Below are 12,152 nucleotides of genomic sequence, written 5' to 3' on the forward strand. Positions count from 1 at the left end.
CATAGTTCATTCACCACCCTAACTAGAGTGGTTTTAAATACAACCTTTAAAAACTGTAAGAGAGGGGGGCGGTACTGGATCTAATTCTAGGGAATGTGGCTGGGCAAGTGGTAGAAGTGTTTGCAGGTGAGCACTTTGGTGACAGTGACCATAATTCGGTGAGATTTAAGGTAGTCATGGAAAAGGACAAGGATGGACCGGAAATAAAGGTTCTAAATTGGGGGACGGCTGATTTTAATATGATAAGGCACGATCTGGCCAATGTGGACTGGGATCAGCTACTTGAAGGAAAATCCACATCGGAGCAATGGGAGTCTTTCAGAAAGGAAATTGAGAGAGTACAATGGCAACATGTTCCTGTAAAGGTCAAGGGTGGGACCAACAAGCCCAGGGAACCTTGGATGTCAAGGGATATACGAGAATGGATTAGGAAAAAAAGGGGGGCTTTTGGCAGATACAAAGGACTAAAGACAGAGGAAGCCCTAGAGGAGTATAAAAAGTGCAGGGGGATACTTAAAAAAAGAAATTAGGAGAGCGAGGAGGGGCCATGAAATAACACTGGCGAGCAAAATAAAGGAAAATCCTAAGGTGTTTTATAAGTATATTAAGGGCAAGAGGATAACTAGGGAAAGAGTAGGGCCCATTAGGGACCAAAGTGGCAAGCTGTGTGTAGAGCCAGAGGATGTAGGTGGGGTTTTAAATGAATTTTTTGCATCTGTGTTCACTATGGAGAAGGACGATGTGGACATAGAAATCAGGCAGGGGGACTGTGATATACTTGAACATATTAGCATCGAGAGGGAGGAGGTATTGGCGGTTTTAGCAGGCTTAAAAGTGGATAAATCCCCAGGCCCGGACGAGATGTATCCCAGGCTACTATGTGAGGCAAAGGAGGAGATTGCAGGGGCTCTGACACAAATTTTCAGAACCTCTCTGGCCACAGGGGATGTGCCAGAGGACTGGAGAACAGCTAACGTAGTACCATTATTCAAGAAGGGTAGTAGGGATAAACCAGGTAATTACAGGCCAGTGAGCCTAACATCAGTGGTAGGGAAATTATTGGAAAAAATTCTGAGGGACAGAATTAGTCTCCACTTGGAGAGGCAAGGATTAATCAGGGATAGTCAGCATGGCTTTGTCAAGGGAAGATCATGGCTGACCAATTTGATTGAATTTTTCGAGGGGGTGACTAGGTGTGTGGATGAGGGTAGTGCAGTGGATGTGGTTTACATGGATTTCAGTAAGGCTTTTGATAAAGTCCGGCATAGGAGACTGGTCAGAAAGGTAAGAGCCCATGGGATCCAGGGTGCCTTGGCACATTGGATAAAAAACTGGCTTAGTGGCAGAAGGCAGAGGGTGATGGTGGAAGGTTGTTTTTGTGACTGGAAGCCTGTGTCCAGTGGGGTACCGCAGGGATCGGTGCTGGGTCCCTTGCTGTTTGTGGTCTACATTAATGATTTGGATGTGAATGTAAAAGGTATGATCAGTAAGTTCGCAGATGACACGAAAATTGATGGGGTGGTAAATAGCGAGGAGGGAAGCCTCAGGCTACAGGACAATATAGATGGGTTGGTCAGATGGGCGGAACAGTGGCAAATGGAATTTAACCCTGAAAAGTGTGAGGTGATGCATTTTGGAGGGACTAACAAGGCAAGGGAATACACAATGAATGGTAAGACCCTAGGAAAGACAGAGGATCAGGGGGACCTTGGTGTGCATGTACATAGATCCCTGAAGGCAGCAGAACAGGTGGATAAGATGGTTAAAAAGGCATATGGGATACTTGCCTTCATTAGCCGAGGCATAGAATATGAGCAGGGAGGTTATGATGGAGCTGTACAAAACGCTGGTAAGGCCACAGCTGGAGTACTGTGTGCAGTTCTGGTCGCCACACTATAGGAAGGACGTGATTGCTTTGGAGAGGGTGCAGAGGAGATTTACCAGGATGTTACCTGGGCTGGAGCACTTCAGCTATGAAGAAAGACTGGACAGGCTGGGGTTGTTTTCCTTGGAGCAGAGAAGGCTGAGGGGGGACCTGATTGAGGTATACAAAATTATGAGGGGCGTAGATCGAAAGGAACTTTTCCCCTTAGTAGAGGGGTCAATAACAAGGGGGCATAGATTAAAGGTAAGGGGCAGGAGGTTTAGAGGGGATTTGAGGAAACACTTTTTCACCGGTGGTTGGAATCTGGAACTCACTGCCTGAAAGGGTGGTAGAGGCAGGAACCCTCACAACATTCAAGAAGCATTTGGATGAGCATTTGAAATGCCATAGCATACAAGGCTACGGACCAAATGCTGGAAAATGGGATTAGATTAGACAGGGCTTGATGGCTGGCACGGACACGATGGGCCGAAGGGCCTCTTTCTGTGCTGTATGACTCTATGTAAGTGTTTGTTTTAATGATCTCAACGCGTGGTAGTTATATTCTTCATAAAGCTCTTCCATGTTCAATCTTTGTGAGCACTTAGTATTGCAGCCAAAAGCAAGTATTTTCCAGTATTGTTAACAACTGCTTTGAGCACTATCCTTGTTTATATTCTCAAACTCTATTATTTAATTTTAATATTCCTGCAGTGCTTTGCTTCAGAGGATCATTATTGCATCTTTAGCATTGGAAAAAAAGTTTGTTTTGTTTGAAGATCAGATTGTTGTTATACTTTTCCTGCGGCAATCTTGCAAAACTCGATGGCCAATTCCTACTGGAATTAATGGCAATCAAATTGTGGGAGTGAAAGAGTTAAATTGAGGATTCGGAACAGAAGCTGAGTGGTGTAATTCAGCTGGATCTGCTGAGAACAATGTGTGCAGTTTGGAAAAAGTTTAGACGCTGAACATAATTATATAGCTAACCATTTCTGCCAGCTGTTCTGTATAAAGCAGAATATATTGAGATTTAAAACCACACAACCTTTCAGTTCCTGTTGTGGTTGGACATGATGCAGGATGTGAGATTATAACTCTAATTTGAAACTGGAATTTCAAATGCTTTTCACAATTAGAGGTATAGATTTGTCAGATCATGTTAGAAAAGTGAAGGTGGCCTTAGTCGGATGTAATTCAGGTGCTGAAGTTGCAACTTACAGGAGTTCTTGTGTAAGTTTTAGAGACTGGTGCAACTTTACAGTGTGTCTCATCTTGGCATGAAGCAATGTGGACTTCAATTTGAAGCTTCCCTGGAAATGCATCAAAATCCATGTGCGTCTGACGAGCCTCGGGGAATGCAAGTAGACGGAATGAAGGCTCCTTAACTTTCCAAAACCATTTTGTTTCTTATTTATGAAGCTGGCTGGACTAATGGTTATCTACAGCAACTGTACTGTTGCATTATATTTACTCATTCCTATGGAAGTATTTCTTTTGCAAGTCAGTGCATGTCCGAATCGGACACAGTTCATAAAGTTTGACGTACGGTTTGGCACAAACCAGCAAGAGACTCTAGCCTTGTTTTTCACCATTCCTGGCAGTGGTGTAAAGCTTTAGTTTTGTACTGATGGTAAGTGAGGAGAGGAAAATCCGAGAGCAAGTTTAGTTCGGCAGCTCTTGTGCTCTCTTTAACTGTACAAGTTGAGCGTCCAAAATCCGGAGTTCCGGAATGATCTGGACTCCGGGACGATTGGTGGCAGGGTCGTCCCGGAATCCGTAAAATATTCCGGAATCCGGAACTCCGGATTTTGGACGCTCAACCTGTACTTCAAAAAGCCATGAACTTTTGTTGTCTTTTTTTTTAAATCCTATGAAAAATGCGAGTGATGCAATAAAACTTTAGTGTTGTGTTTTATCCTCCTTAATCTGCACAGCTCCACTAAGTGTTTCCGCCAGGCTGCGGCCATGGCACCACGCCGCCCTGGTGGTCTAGTGTGGGCCCTCGGATGCTCTGCAGAGCTCGCAGTGTCCCTCCCCCTTTAACAGAAGGGGAGGGGTGGAGAAACGCGCCAGCGCTACGCGGAGCGGCCCAGGCGTTTCCGGACTCTGAATGTGTTTCTGATGTCCAAAGTCCGGAAACGCCCAAGCCCAGGTTGCAATATTTCCGGACTTGGGACATCAGAAACACGTTCCAAAGTCCGGAAAAACACGAAAACCGGCTCGGCCTCGGTCCCGAGGTTGCCGGATTCAGGATGCTCAACCTGTATTGGCAAAGAAATGGGTCACTTTTTCTGGCTCCGAAAGATGTGCTCTATCATGGAACAATGGAGAGAAAAGTGGTACGTTTGAGAGGGGAGGAAAGAGGATTCTTGGATTAATGTTTAAGACAGTCAAAAGAACATGCAGGAAAACGGCAGCGGTGAAACCCAGAAAATGAATGTTTTCTCTCATGCTGTCCCGCACATAATTTAATTCTGTTTGAATTTTTAAGGTTGTTAGTGTTTTAGGTAAATCACTTCAGTTTGGTTTGGATTGAAGGCTGCACTTCCGCCTGGGTATAAAGCGTTGCAGACGCAAAGTGGAAAATCGGGCGGGCTGCTTTATAGGCAACCCTTCCCATATAATGTTCCTCTATCTATTTCCCTCAGGCAGTACCTTATGCCCAGGCACTAAAGATGAAAATCCATCCCCATAAATCTGTGGCAACTGAAATAAAAGCCATTTAACTGAAGAGATAGTTAACACTTTCACTGATGGCTAGGAGTTAATTGTAATAAAAGGTTGCAATTGGTTCCAATACAGTTAATGTAAAAACAAAGAAAATATGGAATGAGAAAAGACTATCAAGTCCATTGTCTCCACAGACACGAGTAGATTTTGCTGCATTGTGAACTTTGCCTAACTTCAAGCTCATGAGGGCAGGCAACCAACAAAGAAAGGAGAACTCTGTGAAATGTCTCCCCAATTTTACAGTAATCAATCCAGTGTTGCAAACCACAGTACAGTATATTTAACTTGATCCAGTTGAATTCCACTGATGATTCATCTTCAGCTCCATCTACACAGGAAACACTGTGTTCCACATACGATTCAATAATGCGTGTCCATCCTCCACAACCTTTCATAATATCCTTCAACAGAAAAGGGCTTTGTTGACATAGCATTAAACTGATTTTGCTGAAAGTCTACAGGGAGAGGGTTTGAACTTTCTTCAGCCCTGGGCATCCAGCTTGAGGGTTGCTAATTTCACATTTGTATCCTTTAGTTGTGCAGCCACAGTCCAAGCTAAATAACCTTTTACTGTTGCAAAATATATATGTTCATTTACACATTCTTCACTTTTATTTACATCAGAGTAGGTTTTGTAAGCATTTATGGGCATTTAATTTTTCTTTTATTTAAGAAATAAACTTTATAGGGTCTAATTGTACTCAACCGTCGGTGCAGGCTCGATGGGCCGAAATGGCCTCTATCTGCACTGTGGGGTTTCTGTGATTCTGTGATATGTCCTAATTCCAAAATTTGGTATGCTGGCCCCAATTAATCCACGAGCACCATCCATTATTTTCTCATGTTGCAATTCTGTTGCAGAACTGTTCAGGAAGCAGTTTCTTGGCTGCAGCTCCGAGTGCTGCAGGAAACTGTCCATTGATATTGCAGGGTGGTTTCTACAGCATAGAATTCACATTTACACAAGCTGTTGCTTGAAAGCCACCGTCTGCAACGTTTTGCTTGGTGCGGTTTTGAAGATGGTGCTGTACTAGGCCACTCGGAGCAAAATCATTTTGCCAAACTGGAACAGGAGATCCAAATATATGGCTGCCTCTGCTGACCAGCATTTATGGCAAGCGCCATCTCCAACGGTGTCTTATTTACTTTACTGTGGCCACAATCTGCAGTCAGCCACAGGGTGAATGGTCTTACACGATGCACTTTGAGGTACGACAGCATGCTACTGGACTAGTAATCCAGAGAACACAAGTTGAAAACCCACCATGGCTGCTTGAGAATTTTGGATTCAGGTTTCAAAATAAAATCTGCTAATAAAAAGCTGGTATCAGTAAAAATGACCATGAAGCTGTTGGATTGTTGTAAAAACCCAACTGGTTCACGAATGTCCTTCAGGGAAGGGAATCTTCCATCCTTACCCGACTCCAGCCCCACGCCAGCGTCCTTGACTCTTGCCTGTCTCCTGAAGTGACCGAACAAGCCAGTCAATACAGAGCAACGAGCGATGGTCTTGCCAGTGACACCCACATCATGTGAATTAATTTTTAAAAACTCTGGTGTCAGTGGTTCACATGAAAGTAAATGACTGATCAACTTGAGCAGCAGCTGCACAAACCATATAAAATAGTAGGCAACTTAAAGCCTGTTGCTGTGATTAGTAAGCAGCCTGATTTGCATATTATTGTAAAAAGCAAAGACAAGCTTCTGAAGAGAAGGGGCCTTATTCTATAGTCAAAACTGAAAAAAAAATTAAACAAGTCATTTTAGAGTATTTTCCCATTTTTAATAGATAAAAAATCCACCCTCGGACACTAACAATAATGCTTCTTGCACTAAAACAATAGCTGGCCTATTATAGGGCCCTGTGTTAAATGTGGCACTAGAATGGAAGAGTCAGCTCCTGTTCTGAGACTTAGAAAGAAAAAACCTAGACATACTGTATTGTGAATGAATCACTCGTGTGTGGCATCCACATCTTCTATTACAAAGTTACAAGTCAAATTTATGCAACATTCAGAGATTACCTTATAGGACATTAGAATCTACTCCTGTATTTGGACCTTCTGCATAATCACAATTAACTGGGGGAAGGGTTAAATATGTGGAGGTTTTTTTATATGGAAGGCGCTATAAGAATGAAACATTCACCACAGAGAATGCAAAAGCCACTGAAAATCATACGATGGGAATGAATGATGTTACATATTTTGCTTTTTAAACTGAACATGCCTATTATAAGGAGGTATAAGCTTCCAGTTAATTTCTCCTCCTCCATATCTTTTGCAGTTTATGTGGGTTTCATTGTGGTTTAAAATCTAAGCATGTACGAGGCGCCATGTTTATTGGTTTTCGTGGTTTGCAATTGGATTGGAAAAATATAATTCTGACAAACGTGTGCATTCTTGTTCAGTACTGTAACTCCTTCCAGTTTCTGGTGACTATACATACATGTAGAGGATAATCTGATATCACAAACAGAAGCCCATTGCTACAAAATCTAAACAGAAGCTAATAATCTAGCTTTTAACGGGTAAAATAATTTGCCTGCTTACTCTACTGCCAACAATATATGGTTTTGATTTACAAAAGGAACCGTTTTAAAATGTAGATTATGATTCTTTCCATAATTTTTTTAAGCTGCCCTCGAGACTGGCAACTATTTTGCATGTGACGCTATTGGTTGCGGGTGTTGGTAAATTATATGTTTTAGTTTTAAAGATAGATTATAGAAATGTTAGAGCCATTCTTCTTTCATTTCTAATAGGTAAAAGTGTAAGGAAGAAAAATTAAATGAACGTGGTACTCAAATCAACTGTAATGAACACTTAGAGATTTCTGGATTAATTCATGAAATGTTGTTCTATTGTGTCTTGGCGCAGGGCATCAGAAACAACAAAACGTTTACATTTTAAATAAAGTTTGCTGTTCTGAACTGAACCATTTTTTATGTGAATGTAGAAACTTTTAAAAATTACTTTCTCTCAATTCCTCTGTTGAAGATGGATCTTGGATTGCTGATTCACCAAAAGTGCTGAAGCTTAGTGACCTGCCAGTGAAAATCATTCTTGTAATGGAAGACACACTCTGGACGGCTTCTGGTGGACAGGTGTTCATCATCAGCACCAAGACCCACACTGTGGAGGTAATTGGAAAACTTTTGAAACCAACTTTTACAAAAAGGGTTTTGCTGTGTGGCGGTTTGCCGCAGGAGGCCATCTTCTGGAGGCCCCCTCCCCCCCCCACCCCCCCGCCAATGACCTCGCAAACTTTGCAGGAGTCAGCGTAGGAGTTCTGCGGCCGACGCGATCCCAGCATAGCTACAGAGAACACCCCCCCCCCCCCCCCCCTGCAGATTTTTTTTTAGGGCTCGTGTGCTTTCCTTTTAGGGGTCAGAGGAAATTAGAAATTGTCACCCCACCCAATATGACTGGGCAACCCGGGTGTGTAAAGGGTCAGTTGTCCATATATTTAGTCAAGGAATGGTGTTGTAGGGTTTTCTTATTTCTTTATTGGCTCTAAAAGGTAAGAATCAAACGAGAATTCATAATCGGTTTTCTAATTTTATTGACTAACACGCAACAGATTTCCAGATGACATGCCTTGCGACCTTATCCGGGGAACACAACTCCGAACCAAAGGTGATCAGAACCTAGTTCTGGGAGAGTAGATGGGGTTAATTCTTCATCAATGAATTCTTCTTTGAATGCTTCTTGCGGTATCCTGCAAATCACTGTTTTTATATCTTTTTCTCCTTTGTCTGTTACTGGGCAGAACAGTTTGTTTTCCTCTCCGTTCCCACGGTCCAGCAGACAGCTATCTCATCCTTTACCTTGTTTATCTCTCATTGTCCTTGGACAGTACAGTAAGCTACAGAAAATCTTTCTCCAGGCAGCTTGGAGCAATAACAAGTTCCAGCATACTCTCTGATTTTGGTCAGGTTCCCATAGTCCTTTGCTCCATTGGCGTTTCGATCCATTCCTCGGTGGGCTATTGAATTGCTCTGCCTGTGTTTTTGCTTTGCTTGTATGGGCTGTATGATTGACGCTTTATTTGTTGTTTATACTTTTAACCCATTATGTTCTTGATGTAAAAGACTATTGAGCACTTGGTTTGAGTATAAAACAAGGCTTTAATCAACTGTTTCACAACCATGAGATTCTAGTTACATCACTAGTTCCTGGTTACAGAAACATCCTGAGCAAGCTGGGCCCACGCCCGAGTATTTATACTCCTTGGATGGCACCACCAGCTGGCTGCCCAGTGTTACTTCATTAGTCATTTCTTCATGATGATGAGATTTATAACAGTTCTTTTACCACGTATTCACTCTGCTGATCCAGCACTTCCTCGGGGGTGGGGGGAGGAGGCACTGCCATCAACTGAAGTGGAAATCTGTGTTTCTGCGGCCTTTAGAGGCAGTATGAACCATAAAGGAGCAGGGACAATGGAAGCTCCAGGACTGAGATGTCAAGGCGTGTGAATTTTCTGATGCATCAAATTGAAAATAATAAGTGCCAGCTGTAGATCAGTTTTGGAAAGTGTTAAAGTTAATTATAGCCAGCCAAAAGTTGTTTTTAGTTATATAGTTTTTTAATGAAATGGGACACCCCCCTGTCAATATACCATCATAGAATAATACAGCACAGAAGGAGACCATTTGGCACATCGTGCCTGTGCCAGCTCTTTGAGAAAACTGGCCAGTTAGTCCCACTCCCCTGCTCTTTTCCCCATAGCCGATAAAAGGTTCCCTTCAAGTATTTATCCAATTCCCTTTTGAAAGTTACTATTGAATCTGCTTCTACCGCCCTTCCTGGCAGTGCATTCCAGATCATCATAACTTGCTGCATTAATTTTTTTTCCTCGTGCCGCCTCTGGTTCTTTTGCCAATTACCTTAAATCTGCGTCCTCTGGTTACTGACCCTTCTGCCACTGGAAACAGTTTCTCCTTATTTACTCTATCAGAACCCTTCATGATTTTGAACACCTCTATTAAATTTCCCCTTCACCTTCTCTATTGTCTTCACATAACTGAAGTGTGCTGTTGTGGCATGGAAGGGTTGTCAGCAGCAACACAAGTGGGATTTATTCATTCACGGGATGTGGGCATCGCTGGCAAGGCCAGCATTTATTGGCAATCCCTAATTGCCCTTGAGAAGGTGGTGGTGAGCCGCCGCCTTGGACTGCTGCGGTCCGTGTGGTGAAGGTACTCCCACAGTGCTATCAGGGAGGGAGCTTCAGGATTTTGACCCAGCGACAATGAAGTAACAGCGATATATTTCCAAGTCAGGATGGCGTGTGACTTGGAGGAGAACTTGGAGGTGATGGCATTCCCACGCACTTGCTGCCCTTGTCCTTCTAGGTGGTAGAGTTCGTGGGTTTAGGAGGTGCTGTCGAAGAAGCCTTGGTGAGTTGCTGCAGTGCATCTTGTAGATGGCACATTGCAGCCACAGTGCACTGGTGGTGGAGGGAGCGAATGTTTAAGGTGGTGGATGGGGTGCCAATCAAACGGGCTGCTTTGTCCTGGATGGTTTCGAGCTTCTTGAGTGTTGTTGGAGCTATCCTCATCCAGGCAAGTGGAGAGTATTCCATCACACTCCTGACTTGTGCCTTGTAGATGGTGGAAAGGCTTTGGGGAGTCAGGAGGTGAGTCACTCGCCGCAGAATACCCAGCCTCTGACCTGCTCTTGTAGCCACAGTATTTACGTGGCTGATCTAGTTAAGTTTCTGGTCAAAAGTGACCCCCCCCGGGATGTTGATGGTGGGGGATTCGACAATGATAATGCCATTGAATGTCAAGGGGAGGTGGTTTCACAGTAAAGATGTTATTTTTTGAGGTGGGAATTTATTATTTTTTGGATTGGTTGAAAGGATGTTATTCAGAGAGGAAAGTAATAGTGGCTTAGTCTGGTGGAGGAAGGATTCCTGGTGAATGGTTAGGAAATTCCCCACCATCAACATCCTGAGGGTCACCATTGACCAGAAATTGAACTGGACCAGCCACATAAATACTGTGGCAACAAGAGCAGGCCAGAGGCTAGGAATTCTGCAGCGAGTGTCTCACCTCCTGACTCCCCAAAGCCTTTCCACCATCTACAAGGCACAAGTAAGGAGTGTGATGGAATACTCTCCACTTGCCTGGATGAGTGCAGCTCCAACAACACTCAAGAAGCTCGACACTGTCCAGGACAAAGCTTGATTGGCACCCCATCCACCACCTTAAACATTCACTCCCTCCACCATCGGCGTACCGTGGCTGCAGTGTGTACCATCTATAAGATGCACTGCAGCAACTCGCCAAGACTTCTTCGGCAGCACCTTCCAAACCAACGACCTCTTCCACCTAGAAGGACAAGGGCAGCAGGCGCATGGGAACACCACCACCTCCAAGTTCCCCTCCAAGTCACACACCATCCTGACTTAGAAGTATATCGCCGATCCTTCATCGTCGTTGGGTCAAAATCCTGGAACTCCCTACCTAACAGCACTGTGGGAGTACCTTCACCACACGGACTGCAGCGGATCAAGAAGGTGGCTCACCACCACCTTCTCGAGGGCAACTAGGGATGGGCAATAAATGCCGGCCTTGCCAGCGACGCCCAGATCCCATAAAGGAATTTTTAAAAGTCCTTGCATCTCCGGAGAAAGTGTATCAAATAGAGACCGGCAGATGCCTCTGCAGCTCTCGAGGCTCCTATAACTCTGGCTCCTTCTCTGGCTCTGACTCTTGGTGCTTCTTTCTCCATTACTTCACAGGGTTTTCTTCTTGCGCTTCTTCCACTGGACTACTCTCCATGGCTATATTATGGAGACACCAGCAGAAAGAGTTGTTATAGGAGACCTCGGCTGGACAGTGGTGCAGTGCAACCCTGGAACAGTCATGGCAGTAGAATTGATGCTTTGAGATTCCAACTGTGTGCTCTATGATGGCCCCGGTTGTAGAATGAGCATCATTGTAGCCATGTTCAGGCGCTGTATTAATATTCAAAAGGTTGGCACCAGCCAGCATGTGAGGAGATGCCCTTTATCCTCCAAGAGTCACCCCTTCACAGCAGAGGGCTCCTCGAAGAGACTAGGAAGTGTGGAGTACCTCATGATGAATGAATCAAGCGCTGGGCCTGGAAGTTACACATTCACTTGCCTGATTCGATGGTGGTAATCACAAATTACCTGGGCGTTGACTGAATCAAACCTCTTGTGATTACTGTACAGTGCACATCTTGCTGGAAGAGCTCTGAAGGTCACATGGGTTCCATGCACTCTGGGGAAACCTGATATGTGGAAGGGCTCTTTCCCGCTGCTGTTGTGGGGTAAAGGACAAGCTGCTGATGTGTTGGTCCCTGTTATAAATGGCCATTGTGGCCTGGGTTATGCACCTGTGCACAGCAGACTGACTTACACTGCTCAGATCACCTGCTGCATCCTGTAAGTTGCAAAAAATATTGAGGGCCATTGTGACCTTGACTTCCACAGCTAGAGCAGTGCCTATCTGGGAACATGGCTGAAGGTCTCCATATTAGCTTGCCACATCTTTGGGGATCTCGAGCAATATGCAATC

The 12,152-nt window shown here is 44.2% G+C and overlaps 1 protein-coding gene across 4 annotated transcripts in view; it reads left to right on the top strand.

Annotated features, from left to right (window-relative positions):
- The window catches only part of arhgef10 (Rho guanine nucleotide exchange factor (GEF) 10), a 361,849-nt gene that overhangs the window by 306,726 nt on the left and 42,971 nt on the right, over positions 1 to 12,152 (top strand). For all 4 annotated transcript variants that reach the window (XM_085996438.1, XM_085996437.1, XM_085996439.1 and 1 more), the window contains one exon: positions 7,597 to 7,739. In XM_085996438.1, the coding sequence (XP_085852564.1) occupies positions 7,597 to 7,739 (143 nt within the window). The remainder of the gene's footprint in view (positions 1 to 7,596; positions 7,740 to 12,152) is intronic.

Source organism: Somniosus microcephalus, chromosome 9, assembly GCF_052327205.1.
Source record: "Somniosus microcephalus isolate GS21.2 chromosome 9, FLI_Smic_1.0, whole genome shotgun sequence".
NCBI lineage: Eukaryota > Metazoa > Chordata > Chondrichthyes > Squaliformes > Somniosidae > Somniosus > Somniosus microcephalus.